An 18547-nucleotide genomic window follows, 5' to 3' on the forward strand; every position below is an offset into this window, starting at 1 on the left:
AATTGCTTTCTTTATTCTCTATCTGGATACTTGTGCTCTAAAATCGTCATGATCATTGTCATGATAATTACCTTCTTCCTCCAGTTGTCCTTGAGATGGCTGCTGGGTCTTATCTTTCTTTGTTACTCCAGGGACTCTCCCTGGGAGGTGTCAAGTTATCTCAGGGTTTCAAGTATCATCCACAGGCTGGTGAGTTCCAAATCTGTACCTCCATCCCTGACTACTTCCTTAATTTCAGATCCACCTTCCCAGGTGCCTGCTGGACTGCTTTACTTGGACTGAGATGCTCAAGGCACCTTGAACCTTAGCAGGTCCACATCCTAACTCATCATTTCCCCTATATCCCGCCCTCCTCATTGCATCATCTATCTTAATCATCGGCACCACTGCTCACCTGGTCACCTGAACTGGAAACCTGACTCCTGCCTTTACCGTCAGTCTAGCATTTTCAGTAATTGCTAATATCTGAAATATTTGTGAACCTATCTTTCCCTCTTCAAGCCCATTTCATCAACCTTAAGTCAGGCCACTATCATCTCTTAGAAGAGTGATTTTAACAGCTGCCTAGTGGGTCTGTTTTATTCTTGTCCCCTTTGATTCTGTTATCTCCCTGCAGCCAGATGTCATGGCATCACCTCTCTGCATTATTCCCCACCACTTGCATGTGAAGTATCCTGGGATCTGACCCCTATTCACAGCTCCCACCTCATCTACAGCTTCTCCCAGCATACCATATGCTTGCTTGGATCACTCTGTGCCCAGCCTCTTGCTACCGCTTACCGTTCAGGCTTGCCTCTCCCAGGAAGTCTTTCCTAAATTCCACAGGTTGGCTGGAGTTGCTCTTCTGTGCTCCTGCGCCTCTCTGGGCTGATTGCAGTCGCACTCAATTACCCACTAACCTATCTGTCTCCCTCTGAAGGTTGTAAGGTCTTTGCAGATTTCAATCTTATCTTTGCAGTTCTAATGAGCACCTAGTAAGTACTAGTTGAGTTAACAAATGGACAAAAATGACAGTGTGTATGTTTAAGACCCTTTCCTGTGAGTGATGCCTCAAACTTTAGGTGTCCAAGTCTTAGTGAAAGCTTGGTAGAAAGACACAAGGCCTCAAGGCATTTGCACTTGCTGGCCCACTACTGGTAATCTTCCTCATATATTCATTTTCTTCTCTCAGTTTCTGCATCTCAGTGAGACCTTTCCCCAGTCATCCTATGTAAACTAACGCCTTCTTTGCCTTATTACTGCTGTTTTCCCCTGCCCCCCTGTCAGTTGCTTCAGTCATGTCTGACTCTTTGCGACCCTATGCACTGTGACCCACCAGGTTCTTCTGCGCATGGGGATGCTCCAAGCAAGAATACTGGGGTGGGTTGCCATGCTCTCTTCCAAGGGACCTTCCTGACCCAAGGATCGAACCCACGTCTCTCTCTGTTTCCTGCACTGGCGGGTGGGTTCTTTACCACTAGTGCCACCCGGGAAGCCCCAGGTGGCTTATCACATAGCTATTGTTTAAACTTATCCCCCCTTTAAACATAGGGTCCTTATCAGCAAGGGCTCTGTTCTCATCACTGGCAATTCCCCTGCTGCCTATAAAAGTGTCAAGTCTTGAATTTATGCTCAAAATACTTGTCGAATATTGAGTTGAACAACTATCTGATAGCAAACAAGAGTGAAACATAAAGGGAAGAGGAAAAAAGGAACAGAGGGATAAAGGGATAAATTCTGATATATTTTTTCCTCCTGGCTGTTGACCCTTGTTTTCATTTTTTTTTTATGTTCTCTTGCACCGGAATCAAAGCATAGATTGTGCACACATCTAGCTGGCCCATCTGACCCTGGACGTCCTCCCATAGCTCTGACATAAAGGCAGCGGGTGTGGGGATTCAGTGCATGTCTGTGTGTGATAAGAGGTTCCTCAACTCGAGATGTGCTGACCTCACGGCCCCCTGTTTGCTGATACACACGTGTGGCTTTCCCTGGGATCAGAGGTTCTAAAAATGGGTCAGGGCCTTGGTCTCTTCTGAAAGCCACAGCTGGGGTCCAGGGAAGCAGCTGGCATCAAGGTGGACATTTCCCATGAGCATCAGCTTCCTTTGGTTCACTTGTTAAAGAAGTCCAGAGCCCCTTGAGATATCTGGGTCTCCTGGGCGGTCTCCAGTTGTGCCTCCAAGGAACCTTGTAGAGGTCTCCCTTGCAAAACATCCTCTCTCAATGGAGTTAATGGTATGCTTTCTGTTTTTGTTGCCAAGTCCTTGTAAACAGGTCTACCTCTCCTGCATTGGGCAGGGAGAGAAGTGCAAAGGATGGTGGGACATGCCATCTAAGTCCCTTATATAAGGATTGTGACACTCCAGAAGCCTGGGACTGTGTCTATTCTATTCAGGACTATCCTTTCCTAGCACCAAACATAGTTCCCGGCACATACTGGGTGCTCAAATAAATGTTTCTGGGAAGCTGAATGAACCCTGGGAGGGTATCACAATTATCCCCATAATATAGAAGCAGCAGCCTCCTGTTATACCCTCCATTTCTTCAATGCCTGACAGACTTATGATTACTCGTTCAAGTTTTTTTCCCTTGCCAGGCCTTAAGCCCTGGGAAGGCAGAAATTGTTTACAGCTGTATCCCCAGTACATTGTTTGGATCATAGTAAGTGACCAGCAAATATTTCTTGACTGACTGAAAGGATAGATGGATGGATAAAGTTCAGAGACAGTGTGCATTTTATTTAAGCTCATAAAACCAGAGCTGAACCCAGTCTGTAACCAGACCATGAAGTCCATGAGGGCAGAAATGGAGTCTGGTTTTTCTCACCATCAGATCCTTAGCACCACAGACAGTGCCTACATGGAGCAGGAGCACAATAAATACTTGTTGAATGAATGAATGACTCAATGACTGAGCTTTTTTTTAATTATTATTTTGCAACATCCTTCAAGGAGACAGAGACCTCATGAACAGACATACCACAAGTCCCATTTTGAGAGAAAGCATTTAAAGACACAGGCTGTTTTTCTGTAGCAAAGATTAAAGGGGAGAAAAATAGGAGCAGAGTGACTGAAGTGTGGGCTCCTTTATCACCGGGTGGAGTGCTAGCATGCATTGCCTCGCCAGTCAGTAGAAAGTGAGTTGGTAGCCACAGAGTACTAGATTTCTGGCCACTGATCACGGAGACGTCAGGGTCAAAGTGGCCGACAGAAGCAGAGGCAGCCAGACCTGCAGGAGCCCTGAAAAGAAAGAGATTATAGGGTTGCTCCTAGCACTGGTGTGCACATTTAATGTGCAAAACTAACAAAAAATGCCTCCTCTAAACTGACGAGTTAGGAAAGGACATGTTCTCTGAGCAGATCAGTTAGAAAAAGGAAGTTTTTAATCGCTTCTCGGCCTTTTGGCTAAGATCAAGTGTAGAAAAAGGAAGTTTTTTCTTTATCTGCCCTGAAAACCAGTTAGAAAAAGGTGCCCTCCCAGATGGGCCAATCTGAAAAAGGCAGCCTTTCTGCAGGCACTAGCTGGTATCCACTCAAGGGTACTCCTGTGCAGTGACCAACCTACTCAACCTTGGTGACCTTGAGGGATAGTCACAAAGGGCAAGCCTCTTGCCTCTCCAGGACTGAGCTGACTGATACTGGGATGAACTAGCTCATGTCAAACACTAGGTTGGTGTAACAACCCACTCAGATCTAGGTGCCAAGAGCCAAGCAGAGCAACAGTTACACAGATTCACTTTTTATCCAGATTTTCAGACAATTCAGTGGCCATAAAAGTCAAGGGCCATTAAAATGCTGCCGGTCTCCGGTCTTTGTGGTCAGAGGAGCGGAGAAGCAGAAAACAGAGTGTTTTGTTTGTCTGCTGTGTTCATCCTGGCACCAAACATCCTGAAAAAGGTGTTAGAGATACATCTTGAGCTTCAGGAAATGCCCAAGATGCAGATCACAACGCAGCGTGCTTGTCCACTACGTCCAAGTGTGTAACAAGCATCCATATGTCTGCATATGCAGATTCACACACAAGCAGCTGCAGCTGTCATGATGTTTGTGTGCGAGTGTGACTATATGCATGTGACCTCGTGGACGTGTCTGAAAAAGCCTAGGTGACGTTTGCTCTTGTGCACCTGTTTGTGTGTGCCTGCGTCCATGTGCACTGTCATGGGACAGCACAGGTGTGTGTGCACATGTGCAGACCCAGGTCCAACACTTCCACAAACGCAGTCACCTCTTCAGAGCTCAGGCCAAGTAGGCCGGGCACTCCAGGACACCCTAGGCCAACAGATAAAAGCCCCAGACGGAGGTTTTGGTCAAATCCCTGTGCAAAGAGGATCTGAACTTACCCAAGCTACTGGGAGCAGCCCTTGACACTGCAGCCTGGCCCCCTGTGGGAAGAAACAGAAGGATCAGCGCATGGGAAGCCTGGAAGAAGCCCCTTCCATCTGCTCTTCTTTGCAGCCAGAGTGTGGTCTTTTTGAAACCCCAATTTGATCATCTCACTCCGGTGCTTTGGATCCCTCGGGGGCTGCCGTCTACTTTCAGGAAAAAGGGCCCAAAACCTTAGCAAGAACTACATGTCATTTATAATTCAAGTAGAAGAAGGAGAAAGGGAAGGGGGAGGAGAAGAAGAAAAAAGAGAAGTACTATCATTGGAAGGACTGATGTTGAAGCTGAAACTCCAATACTGTGGCTACCTGATTCGAAGAGCTGACTCATTTGAAAAGATCCTGATGCTGGGAAAGATTGAGGGCAGGAGGAGAAGGGGACAACAGAGGATGAGATGGTTGGATGGCATCACCAACTCAATGGACATGAGTCTGGGTAAACTCCAGGAGTTGGTGATGGACAGGGAGGCCTGGTGTGCTGTGGTTCATGAGGTCGCAAAGAGTCGGACAGACTGAGCGACTGAACTGAACTGATAAGGCCTCACGTGGTCTGGTCCCCCACCTCCATTAGCTCACCCACACCAACCTCTCCTCCTCCTCTAGCACCCTGGGTTCCCTCCTGCTCAGGCCTTTTGCTCACTCTCTACTCTCTCCCTGGGATGCCTCCCTCTTTTCCGCTTCTCCTGACCCCTGTTACTTAATCCTTTCTCAGTTTCCAAACCTCACTTCCTTTCTCCCCCAATCCTCCAAACTAGGTCTGCTTCCCCTGCGGCAAGAGCTCAGAGTTCCTGATCCATCTTCACGCCTGCACTTATCACAACTCCAAAGACACAAGATTATTTAAATGATGTCTCCTCTACGGGTCCATAAGTGGCACATGAGCCAGGCTTGTACCCATCGCTGCTCATTCTGAGACCCCAGCCACTAACACAAGGCCTGGCACAAGGCAGGCATGAGATGACAGCTGTGCGATGAATGAGAACCTGCAGGAGGAAGGCAACTTATAGACTACCTCGCCTCACAGGATTTACTTGCTCCGGTTCTTCAGATCCCGGTAAGATCCCAAGTGCCAGGTTCTCTCAGCTCTCCTCATCTCCAGAGAACATTTCTCACCGGGAACATGGAGAGGGGAGTGGCCTTCTTACCCTTCCGTGTGATGGGACCCAAGTTCAGGACCCGGGTTTGGTCTATGATGCTCCCACTGCGGAATCTGGTCTCAGGGCAGGTCTGCAGGGAAAGGGTGACAAAGAAACCTTTCCACAAGAGAGACTGGATGAGGCCCTGCCGTGGAAACCTGGGTGCCCCCTTTGTAAGAGCAACCTCTTGCCTTGGGCTGGGACTTGAGGATGGTAGAGGCAGGGGTTGTTAGGAGAACTGTATACATGGGTTTCTGTCCCAGCTCTGCCATTTGTTAGATGTATGATCTTAGGAAAGTCACTTACATTTTCTAAGCCTCTCCCCATATGGAAAAGGGGGCTGGTAAAACACCTCCCTTATAGAGTTGTTGTGAAGTATCAAAAAGTTAACACACGCAAGTCATACACAATGCTTAAAAATGTCAGTTTCTGCTATTAGCACACAAGCTTGAAGATAAGTGAGAGGTTTACCAGCCTGCTGCAGCGCCCTGATCTCACCCAGCTGCCCCACAGCCGAGTCTCCTGTCTGGCCAGGCCAGCCTCATCTCATCGCTCTGTCTACCCCTGCACTAAAATGAAAATACGGCAGAGATGTTTGTTTTCTTTTAACCTGTGGCCAAGTGTCTTCAGCTGGGTGTGAGGGTGTGGCAAACAGACTGAGGGAAGAGGGGTCTGACTCACAGGTCGGCACTTTTCATTCACGGCGTCACAGAGATACACTTCACAATGCAGGTACACCAGATCGTAGTTTCCAGCAAAACGGAACATCTGCACAGAAAACCGGCCCTGAGGGGACTCCCCATTCTCCTCCACTTGGATGGTTGAGTCCGCAGTGCGTGGACATCTGGGAAGCACACATCACATAACATGGTTGGTTGTGCAAACACTCTGGGGCCAGGCTTCCTGGGTTCGGATCTCACTCTATCACTTATCAGCTGTGTGACTATGGGCAATTTACTCAGTCTCCCTGAGCCTGTTGCCCTATCTATGTGTGAGGAATAATAATTTTAGCTTGCATCATAAAGATAGCTGCGACTATTAAATGAGTTAAATTGTCAGCATGGGCCATACAATAGGTGCTACATGTATGTGACTCTAAAATACAAATGTAATCAGTTCAGAGCTTAAACTATCCTTAAGTAAGCACTTTCTGATTTCCCAGGAAATGGCATTCAGGAGTCATTACCTACCATTTATTGGCTGCCTCCTAGTGCCTGGTGTTAATTCTCACATTGGAAACATCTCAGCACTGAAGGCCGCTGGGCAAACTGGGCTGTGTGTATGCTCATCAGCACACATTATTACCCAGCCCACTCAAACACACAGATAGGAACTCAAAACTGCATGTCCAGAGACTCACGTGTACTGGGCTGGATCAGGGCATGCAGGCACCCTGAGCAGGCAAATCAGGCACCCCATCTGCTCTTTGACACTATCCGCTCAAAATGGACTTAAAAAGGGGAGCTGGAGGCGTCAGACCGAGAAGGGAACTCCTCAGGATGGTGTTCACTTTGGTCTGTGTCCCCCACAATTCAAATCTGACTCCATTTGGCAAAAGACAAGCCCTGTGGTTAAGGGGACCCACCTTCCAAAAACCAGAGGGAGTGGCAGCCAGCACTGCCCCTGGCAGCCCCAGGCAGTCAACCCAAGTAAGGCGCCTACGTGTCTCCCCCAGCCCCCAAGCACCTCCGCAACTTATCTCCTCCTTACACCCCTGTGATATTCTGAGTGTCTCACAGACTGGCAGTCCTCAGCCCGGCTCCCACCCATGCCATGGCAGACACACAGGGCCACAGCCAGCATTTCTTCATGCTTCGTTTTCAAGACTTTGTAAGCTTTTCACAATGCACATGCTCTACCTTTATACTCAGAAGAAAAAAAACAAAGCTTAAAAATCCCTGCACAGTAGGTTTTCTTCATGCCTGTTTCACATATGAGAACATAAATACTCAGATAGATGAGCTGACTTGTGTCTTGAACTAAGAAACAGCAAACCCATGCTATGAACCCAAGTCTCCATGATGTCCCAGTCAAGATCACATCAGCATTTTTCAAATTTTAGTTTTTTTAGCCTTATACAGAAACCACCGCCCTGAATGTTTTCCAGTTTACCAATATTTGTACTATTATTTTACATTATTATATTACTATTACTATTTTCTTTAAATTTACATACTTTTTTGTTGAAATACATTTATTTTTTAAAAAGATCATGACCACAAATACCTAACCCAGGGCTTCCCAGGTGGCAAAAAAAATAAAGAATCTCCACCTGCCAATGCAGGAGATGCAAGAGATGAGGGTTCCGTCCTGAGGTCAGGAAGATTCCCTGGAGTAGGAAATGGCAACCCACTTCAGTGCTCCTGCCTGCAGACTTAACGTGGACAGAGGAGCCTGGCAGGCTACAGTCCGTGTGGTCACAAAGAATTGAACGGCTGAGAACACAGCACATTACTTGCCATAAATAAAACACGACCATACAAACACAGTCAGACACTGCTATTACATTTTACTTCAACACTGTTGATTGTAAAAGACCCCCAAAAGACTTCTGTTCTCCTTTTCTTTTGTTGTAAAGGGAGATTAGCAAATAACAGAAGTGTGAACACCAGAAGAGCACCCAACTGAACCTTTTCCCCTTGATACGACCAGGCAGATTCTAAGAGAACTGAGACAGAAATAGGTCAGGGTCTCCTGGGAATGCTTTCTCTGACTGCACTCTTAAAAACAGCAAATCCCCTCCCTTTTCCCTACTTCATTTTTGTCTCTAAAGCCCCATCATCATTAGCATGCCATGGATGGTACTTTTGTTTAATTGTTGATCTTCCCACTTAGAATATCAGCTATAAGGGTGCAGAGACTTTTGTCTCTTCTATTCACTGTTATCCACATAGCCTGGCACCCAATGAGCTTCCAAAAATATCTGTTCGATTTATGAATGAAAATGTGAACTACTTTCTCACAGTGTGGTTCATGTTTCCCTAATGTGCTTGAGTCAAAAGTAGTCCATCTGTGTCCTCCCTGTTTCAATTGACCCTTGCCTAACCATGCCTCTTCTGTACTCCCAGCCAAGTGCCAGCCTTCTCCTGTCCAGGGCCTGCCTTTCCATCAGGTTCCTCATCCTTTTCTGAATCCTAGACCTCCCTCTGCCATCTGGTGAAGCCCATGCATTCCTCCTCAAAAGTAATGCTTTAAATGCATACAGTAAACTACATAAGATAATAAAGAAAACCAATTAAATATAATTCTTAAAATATTAAACTTAATACATTATATATTTACATATCTAGATATAGATATCTACATATTTACAAGTACATATATTTGATATATATCAGATAATAAGATCTAGTAGAAACTCTAATACTATAATAAAGTAACTAAAAATACTGACTTGTATGCTGCTGCTGCTAAGTCACGTCAGTCGTGTCCAACTCTGTGTGACCCCATGGACTGCAGCCTACTAGCCTCCTCCGTCCATGGGATTCTCCAGGCAAGAGTGCTGGAGTGGGTTGCCATTGCCTTCTCCAAATGACTTGTATAAATGTCTTCAAATGTCCTGCTAATACTTTTCTGGCTTGTTGCCTATATCATAACGTATGCCAGTGCTAAATTTCAGCTAGAGGTGAATGAAGGTGAAGATGTACTTTGTACCCATCCAAGTCTAAAGACCCTCCCTGGCCCCAAATTCCATCCAACGGGCCTTACCTGTCCTGGATGATGAAGTATTTCAAGGGGTCTGTGGCATTGCTGCTGGGCGTGGCAAAGCAGTTGGTCATGAGCAGTACAAACCGGGACAAGTCACCCCCATCCAGCATGGTACCGACGTAGAGAAACGACTCGGTGGACAGGGTCACAGAGGAGCCTTGGTAGGGCTGTGTGTAGGCAGGGTTCTGGAAAAGTGCCATCCGCACGGTGAACGTGCCGGTCCCGCCCATGCTGATATTGAGGGCGCTGCAGGGGGAGAGAGGCTGGTGAGAGAACCAGAACCAAAAACAGCAACAGATAGGCCACTCTCTCTGATCTGCATTCCTGGGCAGTCCCTGGCAGTTATTTGGATTTTTATCCAGCAACAGGACTGGAATCCACCAACCATTGCTCTGCAAAACACAATAATCACACACAGGTCTCTTAGGGATCTTGTTGAAATGCAGATTCTGGATCTGTAGCTTTGGGATAGGGCTCAAGGTTCTGCATTTCTAATAAGCTCCCAGGTGATGCTGCTGCTTCTGATCCAGAGATCATATTTTTCTGTACCATGTCCACCCCCTCACATGGTGGCCCTTGCATCCAAGAAGTGCAGCAAACACATTCCCAAGGGAATCACCTAGATTCCTTTTTTTTATCTTAATATAGAACAGTTTTTAAAGATGGGCTATGAGTCCTACAGGCCTTAGAGTTCTGGCTCCACCTACAGCAGAAGATTAGGATTTTTAAAATGCATTATTTTAAATCACATTAAAAATAGCCACACTGATGGCAACTCCATGGGGATTATCCTACAAAGGATACTGAAGGACTGATGCCCCAGGAAAGGGGGTACATGAGAACAGTAATGCGGAAGTCCACTTTAGAGGTGAGTACTGGGTTATTTGTTTGGACTTGGTGTTTGACTGGGGTGAGATTTCTAGCTTAAGCCAGAGAGAGATCTGCATACAGATGTTTTGTTCCCTGAAACCTATTGGGTCTGAGACATGGCCACATTGCTCCAGAGCACTTCTTGGCCAGGTGATATTCCACACAGAGGCAGACAAGGAGCAACTGTCTTCCTTCAAGTCAGCCGAGCACCTTCATCAGCATCAGGTGCCCTTCCCCAAGTCTGGCTGGCCCAGGAAACACATGCCCATGGACAAGCTTCAAAGAAGAGGTTATGGTAGAGTGGAGGCTCTATGCCTGATGGCCCGGGTTTGAATCTCAGCTCTGTAACTTACTATCACCTACCACTTTGGACAAGTTACTAAACTTTCTTTGAACTTCAATTTCAATAATAATACTAACACCTTCTAGGCCATGCTAAGATTTCAATGAGGCGTTCCATGTAGAGCACTTAGCACAATGCCTGGCATATGGTCAGCTCTTGATAAACACTTGCTATTATCACAACTATTATTTTTTTCCCAGTATCTGCATCACTGGCTTGTGATTCATCCTATTCAGAAATTTTCAAGTTTATTTAGCAACAGGATCCTTTTATTTTTTTAAGTAATAAAGTTGATAAAGAAGATGTGGTACATATACACAATGGAATACTACTCAGCTATAAAAAAGGATGGAATACTGCCATTTGCAGCACATGGAAGAAACTAGAGATTGTCATACTAAGTAAAGACAGAAAGAGAAAGATAAATATTATATGATATCACTTACGTGTAGAATCTAAAATATGGCACAAATGAAGCAATCTATGAAACAGAAATAGACTCACAGATATATAGAACAGACTTGTGGCTCTCAGGGGAAGTGGGGATGGAGTGGGGGGGTTGGGGTTAGCAAATTTAAGCTATTATACACAGAATGGATAAACAGCAAGGTCCTACTGTATAGCACTGGAAACTAGAATCAATAACCTATGATAAACCATAATGGAAAAGAATATAAAAAAAGAATGTATAGAAATTAACACAACACTGTAAATCAACTATACTTCAATTAAAAAAATAAAATTAAAATTTAAAAAGTTCTCTGGTTCACATCCCCGAATCACCTCCTTAAAGACCTTCACACTCCAAAAGCATAATTTGTAAACCCCTCTTTATTCAAATTTCTCCTATTTACAGAGAAAGAAACTGAGGTCCAAACATGGGGCACGATTTGCCCAGTCCCACAGCAGGGACTGAGAATGCCTCCCTTCTTTCCTCTGGTCCAATCTCCCTACGCCTCAGATAAACCAGGGACCTTAATATTGGTTTCACCTCTGCAGAGCACTTTTATGCTTTTAAGAAAGACAGTACATTACTGCTAAATCCATTTCACATACAAGACGACTGATGCCTAGAATAGGGCTATCAATTTCCCAAAGCCATTTGTGTGATAGAGCCAGGATTTGAAAGTGGGCTCCAGATTTCCTAGCTGGGCTCCTCATGGACTCTTTTTGGAGTCCAACACTGCCTCCCAGCTGACTGCCTCCAATAAACTGCTTATTGGTGGCAGCTGACAGAGAAGCTGAGGTCCTGGTGGCCAAGGGTTTGTGGGGTGGAGTTGGCTAGGGACACTGGGGACCCCCTCTGGCCGCACCTGACCATTGGCTGCAGCGAGGTCTTCAGGCTGACTTTCATGTCCAGGGGATAGGAGCATGCAAAGTTGATTCTGATGTTGAGGTCACGGATGATGATCTCATCTGCCAGGTAGAGAGTGTTGCTGTATGTGGCATGGGTCTCATTCCTCTATATTGGAGTAGGAAGGTGGGGGGAGGAAGAGCAGAAAAGGCATAGAATCTGAGTAGGCTTCAAAACCAAAGGCATTGAAACTGCTGAAAGTGCCCTCCCAATTTCCATGAGCATGAGTCATGAGCTAGGTGCCCCCCGCCCAAGCTGAATGTCCCGACTGCATCATTGCATGGATCCTTCAATGACCCTGAGAGGCAGGATGACCACCTCCCTAATATAGATGGAAGTTCGTGGGAACTGGGTAACTTATCCATGGTACAGGGGGTCTAAGAAGCTTGGACTCTTCCCATCATTTCATGCCTCCTCTCGCACATGCCAAAAGACTAAAAATCACATTCTGAGTCATCATTAATGATAGATCGTCAAAAAGTCATATTTGGCAAATGACAATTATTTCCTTGTTTCTTGTGTCTTTTTTTTTTCTCTGTGCAGGATGAGGGAGATGCAAGGAAGCAGAACCCACTCACACAGATGTTTACCTCTGGGTTCTTTTGAAGGAGGCTTCTGTAGCTGAGGCCCTGGCTCTCTGAACACTGAAGGTGCAGACCCTGCCTCCCAGGAACCATCAGAGACAAACAGATCTGCTTCTGAACTCAGTGCTGATACCTACTGGCTTAGAATAGTCATTGCCCTATTGGGGCACTACCTTTCCCATCTGTCAAACAGGGAACTATCACTATGGATTGTCCTCTTTATTTGAAACTGACATTTATTGAGCATTTACTTTGTGCCAGTCACTTGTCCTAATCACTTTGCACATAGTAACTCCTTTAACTCTCCTAACCCTATGAAGGAGTTACTATCAGTCCATTTTCAGCAGAGGAAGCTGAGCCACATCCAGGTTAAATAACTCACCCAGTTCACTCAGCTAGTAAGTGGTGGGGCTGGGCTTGACCCAGGCAGTGCTCCGACCCTACCCCACACCGGCCAGAACGTACCGTCATCACTGTCCCACAGGGGCCAGCCCTGGCTGGGGTCACCACAGACATCCAGTCCCGGTCACCCCTCTCAGGGAAGCCTGAGCACTGGCTGTCGTGCAGGTACATGAAGACCTTCTCAAAACCCAGACTCTTCAGCTGGCACTTGCTCAGGGACAACTTAATGTCATCAACCCCACATTCCAGCCTGCGCTCCAGGAGGGAGAGATCTGAAACGGTCAGGGAAGGCAGGATTGGAGGCCTGTGACCACAGCTCAGGGTTAAGCACATCCCCAGGGCCCGGGTCCAGCTAGCCGGGTTGGCCACCAGCCGGGGGTACCCAGAATCATGCTGTGGTCTCCCCTCTCAGAGAGGTGGAGGCATGAGACTGGGTTCCCAGCATCACTGGATGGATCCGTGTAACTAACCACCAGCTCATGTTACCCTAAGCATAGGCTGTATGCAAAGAAAAGTAACACATTTGGGTCATTCACTGCTCTCTCTGTGTATTCAGACATGTCCAACTCTTTGCAACTCTAGGGACAGACTGTAGCCTGCCAGACTCCACAGCCCCAGCATTAAATAACATTGAATCCTAGTAAAACAAAACAAATAACAAGCAAACAAAGCTAATAAGTTAATGGCAATTTCTTTCCATCCTTTCTATATCAAGGGGACAGTCCTCAAGATTTACTGTTTTTATTATTAACACCATACACTTGCTAATTTTCCTTGAAACCACAGAGAGCAGACCTCTGGTTAAGTATTTGCAGCATATAAAGAGATCCAGTTAGATTTTTTAAATTAAAGTATTACATAGTTGCTGAAATTTAACACTTTCATTGTATTCATTATTAGCCACTGCCTATCTAAGGTGTTACTTGCCACAGATAAGTCACAGTAGTGAACTTCAACAGCCCAAGTTTACTTAAAAGAAGGTTGTGACTAAAACCAAGATTGGAATTTGGGAAACACTAGCCTGCTTCAGTCATTATGTATACAGGCAAACAGGTTTAGAGATGGCCGGGGCCCTGCTCAGGGTCCTCAGCTGGTCAGTGGAGGGTCCAGTCCAAGAAACCACAGGCTGCTGGCCAGGCCTGTGTTCTTGTGCTGTGGGAATACAGCTCAGGTTAGCCTTTGGCCAACAGGTGGTAACCTCCTGCTTATCCATCCAGGTGTTGGGGGCCTCAGAAGCAAGCCTGGGGGTGGGGTTGTTCCTCAAGCTCTGGGAACTTATGGGTCAACCAAGGGGAGACTCCAGGAACCCAGAGAGCTTCTTGCTGATTTTAATGGGTACTACTGGCCTGACTTTCCACACAGATTGGATAAGATGCACTCCCTGGGTCATCCCCACAGGCCCCTAATTCACACACAGGAATGTGTCCCTCCCCAGGTCCCTGGCATTTCTGAGCACCACCCCGCCTCCCCTCCGGCCTCACCAGTGACGTTGAAGTCCTGTTGGCACTGGCAGTGCCATTCGCCATTATCCGATTTGCAGTCCTCGTCCACACGGCACTCCTCACACGTCCCCTCCACAGAACTGGGGTCTGCAGGGGCCACAGATATAGTCAAAAAGGATGAGCTCCAGGCTCTCGGGGCGCCCACAGGGCCCAGGGTGGGGTTGCTGGGAGACACCCGCTCACCTGTGCAGTAAGCCAGATGGCACTCAGGGGGCGCCGTCAGATTGTACACGTAGTAGCCGCCGGCACAGGCCTTCACTTGGACGGGCACGTCCCACAGGCAGCAGTCGCCGCTCCAGTGCGCACAGGCCACGCGGCTCACGATGCCCTCGTCGCTCGATGGGTGCGTGCCGTTGAGCCACATAGGCGCGGCCGTGTTGCAGTGCAGGGCGGGCACGCAGGTCTCGGGCAGGCGCACGCCGCCCTGGCCCATGAAGCGGTACCAGCCGCCCAGACTGACATCACAGGCGTACCCGGGGCCGTACTCTGCGCTGCGCCAGTATTCGTCCAGGATGCGGTGCGCCTGGCACGGGTCAGCACACACGAGCGCGTCGCCCTCCTGCACGCAGTCTAGCCCGGGCCCGCAGGAGCCCGGGGAACACTCACAGTGCCTCCCGTCCCCCCAGTAGCCCGCGGGACACACGCACGAGTAGTTGCCCTCGCCATTGACACAGGTGGCCAGGGCGTGGCAGTGGCTGAGCCCTGGTTCTGCACACTCGTCCACGTCCACGCAGCCGAGCTCCGAGCTCAGGAGGAAACCTTCGGGGCAGACGCACGTATAGGAGCCCGGCGTGTTCACGCAGCTGCTGGTGGTGGAGCAGTTGTGTGCCCCCGGAATGGCACATTCGTCCAGATCCGCACACTCGAGGCCATCGCCAGAGAAGCCCTCCTGGCAGGCGCAGGTCATGGCAGCCCCGTCCACCGTACACGTGGCGTTGGCGTGACATTCAGAGCAGCTTTCTGCAGACAGAAAAACCCAGATTCAGAGTGGGGGTCGCTAGGCCACTGTTCACCAAGAGACTTTCCATGGTCCTTAGGGTTCTTTAAGACAGAGCAGACCCCCTTCCAAAGAAACAAATCAACCTTCCCTGATGTCTAAACACCCACCTGCATTCTTGTGTTAAGCATTGCATTCAAGCTGTATCATCTTTTCAAACATCCACCTTTCCACCCCCAGAGGAAAAATGCAGAGTTCTTGACACTTCGGTAAGGATTTAGGGAACCCTGTCACCCCTTCCCCAACTTGATATATTCTATGCCTTTTGCTCAGATCTCCTTCCCTTGGCCCCCCTCTCTACCTAGCAATAGTACCCACACTTCGTGTGTTCTTCTGTGACAATAATAAAGATAATAGTAAAGATGTCATCTATCAAGCACTTAGGATATGCCAGACACTGGGATAGGCATTTTCTATCCATTGTCTCACAGAATCCTCTCCAGTGGCCCTGGAAAATGACTTTTGTATTTAGCCATATTTTAAAGGTGAGGAAACTTAAGATTCAGAAGGTTTAATCTACTTGCTTCATTGGTAAGCAGCAGAGCCAGGACTCAAATCGAGGTTGCAGGACCACAGTGTGTGTGCTCCACGATGACATGATGGTATTTACTCTGCTCCAGAGAACTCCAGTTGGGGTTTGTGTAGAGGTATCTAGCTCCCTTCTCCAAGAAAAAGCTAATAGCAATGTGCAACCCAATGGAAGGGTCACTTATGTATGAAAGGGGATGTCTTTGGGTACCACCCAGATATGTTCACATCTCTCGTGTGGTTGAGTGTGTTCTTGACCTTTCAGTAAAGTGCCAGGGGGGCTTAGTGATGTTCTAAACTTTGGTTTCTCAATATGTGATCCAAGGATCACACCATCAGCATCATCTGGGAGCTTGTTAGAATGCAGAGTCTCAGGCCCCACCCCAGGTCTACTGAATCAGAATCTGCATTTTAGTAAAATTCCTGGGTGAATCCTATGTACATTAAAGTATAAGAAACGAATTTAGAATAAAGACTATGCAAATCCCAAGCTTAAAAGGAGAGGGACTGAGACCTCTTCTGCTAATGGTGACACTGCTCTCTACACACACAGCACTCACTTGCTGATGAGGTGTCAGTTGCTGCAGGTATGATGACCCAAGAGGTCACCACCACTGCCATCCACATCAAGGTCGGAGAGAAAAGACACTTCATCCTTTCTGCTCCTCACAGCTTCTTCTGTTCTGGGAAGACTTTCCCAAAGACAAGGAAAGGCTGGCCTCTTGAGATTTCCTCCCCGTCCCTGATCCCTGAAGTCCTGTGAACAGAGACAAATGAGATAAATACATGATGGAACTCCCTTCCCCACAGTTGGGAAAGTGCTTTGGTTGTGCACTGTGCAAGTCCAGGAGATGCCATTTATGTGAAGGACAAAAAGTGTGTAGTGCTGTGGTCCTTGCTTTGGTAAAGATTTCCCCTCTGTGGCCTTACTCTTAATTCCCACCACATCCCAGCCTCAGCTCCCCAAGTCTCAGTGCATTTGAAAGAGCTGAGTCTCTCATCTGGAGCAGGAACCTGCAAGATGGGGCGGGGTAGTGGGGAGATGTTCTGGACTCACCATTTTATTGGAGGCACCTTGGGTTTTTTAACAGTCAACTCCTAATCCCCTCATGGAAAACTTTGAACTTTCCTAAATGCAGTTATTCATTCAACAGATATTTATTGAGTAGTTACTATGTGCCAAATGGGAAGCTATTAACCAAATGACAGACAAGATTCCTGACTTCATGCAATTGGTGTATTGTAAAGAAGTGGCTTGAGATAAGCAGCTTGAGAGGTGATTAACCTTCATAATGTATTTTAATGTTTCCAGAGTGCTCATATATTATTTCACTCACCCAGCAAAATAATCTACTAATACCCCAATTCTTATAGTTGCAAAATAAGGTAGCATAGCGGTTAAAAGTATAGGACCTGGAGGCTGCAACAAGGATTTGAACCCCTATTTTACCAATCACTATGATTGGTAAACTCACATGTGACATTGGGCAATGTATTTCAATTCACTAAGACTCAGTTTCCTCATCTATGCAATAGATTATTGCTTGCACAGACTGAGTGGCTACAATGCATCAGGCTCAGTGTGAAGTCTCCTGTTAGTAAAGAACCTGTAAACAAAGGTTTACAAACCTTTGTGACCGTGATCTGCTATAAGGAAAATATTTTATGCCATGATCCAGTACAGTTGCTTGTACACATACACACACATGCACACATGAAATAAATGTTTTATAAAACAATTCTTACCATTACTATGTGCATTCCTTGCTGATATATCCTATTGTATCTAATTAAAAGAAAATTCTGAATGTAACCCACAAATGATTCTATAATCCACTAATGGGTTGTGAACTATAGTTTGGCTAATAATGGACTGACTGCATATTGTCGTCCCGGTATTAACAAAGATGATATGTGCAAAGCAGGTTCAGAGCAGATGCTCTTGTTCACTGCTCTATCCATCCCCAATGCCTGATATATAATAGGAACTTCACTCATGTGCATTGAACAAATGGAAAGATTGTAGTCGTTGTTGTTAGGGAAGTGCAAGATCAAAGAGAGGCAAGTTGATTTACCAAAGCCCTTAAAGTCAATAGTCAGCCGAGTAACAACTTATCCTAGGTTTGATTTAAGTGTCCAATCTCTTCATTTCCAGACCCCCATCCCTCAAACAGAATGGGAGCCAGCAAAGACTAGATGGGAGAAGTGGCTAGGAGAAGTGAGAGCTGCAGTCAGCCTTACCTGAAACCAGAAAGGTAGAATTAATCCTTTTACAAGTAGGTGACTTTCATATCTCTATATATATACATCTGTCCCCCACTGGCAATCTCTCCTCCAATTATCCTCTGCTGTTTCTTAATTATTTTAATGGGGGTGGAATATTTTTCCCTTTGACACAGTGTTTTCCTTTTCTAGGCTGTGAGGTGGTTGTTGTTCTTTTCCCTAATAGGTAGAGACCCCAAATGATTGACATTGGGGGTCACAGTTGTGCCCACAATTAAAGGACTCTGTTTTATATCTTTTGGCAACAAGAGGTTGTTTAGTTAGAAATTAACTGGGTAAACAATTCCAAGGGCCTGGACTTTTCTTGGTCATTGAAAAGCACAAGGTGGAGCCAAGCAAAGGCCAGAATCTGAAGCCAGGCTGCTCCAGGAGCAAAGGGGTATTCATCGTTCCCACTGGGATGTGTACTTACGGCCACTCAATTCCAAAGCAAATTCCATCCTCACAGGTTTAGCCAGCTCCCCTGGGGTCCAGATG

At 46.7% G+C, this 18547-nt stretch overlaps 1 protein-coding gene across 1 annotated transcript; it reads right to left on the bottom strand.

Annotated features, from left to right (window-relative positions):
• Positions 1–3006: 3006 nt before the first annotated feature.
• On the bottom strand, positions 3007–16441 carry UMOD (uromodulin). The gene is made up of 10 exons (XM_020899536.2): positions 16348–16441; positions 14446–15222; positions 14242–14349; positions 12824–13032; positions 11734–11882; positions 9208–9453; positions 6181–6343; positions 5509–5590; positions 4322–4363; positions 3007–3221 (listed from the first exon to the last, which is right to left on the bottom strand). The coding sequence occupies exons 1-10, from the start codon at positions 16439–16441 to the stop codon at positions 3160–3162; spliced, it is 1932 nt and encodes a 643-aa protein (XP_020755195.2). The 3' UTR covers positions 3007–3159.
• Between the last annotated feature and the right edge of the window lie 2106 nt (positions 16442–18547).

This window comes from Odocoileus virginianus, chromosome 33 (assembly GCF_023699985.2).
Source record: "Odocoileus virginianus isolate 20LAN1187 ecotype Illinois chromosome 33, Ovbor_1.2, whole genome shotgun sequence".
NCBI lineage: Eukaryota > Metazoa > Chordata > Mammalia > Artiodactyla > Cervidae > Odocoileus > Odocoileus virginianus.

What these genes read in the sequence shown, in the direction of transcription:
- UMOD (XM_020899536.2), bottom strand. Translation starts at nt 16,441, where the DNA reads ATGAAGTGTCTTTTCTCTCCGACCTTGATGTGGATGGCAGTGGTGGTG. An exon ending in CCTGTGGGACAGTGATGACG is followed by an intron (nt 11,883 to 12,823) that starts GTACGTTCTGGC and finishes ACTCCAATATAG; the next exon opens with AGGAATGAGACCCATGCCAC. An exon ending in GGGTCCCATCACACGGAAGG is followed by an intron (nt 4,364 to 5,508) that starts GTAAGAAGGCCA and finishes TTCTTCCCACAG; the next exon opens with GGGGCCAGGCTGCAGTGTCA.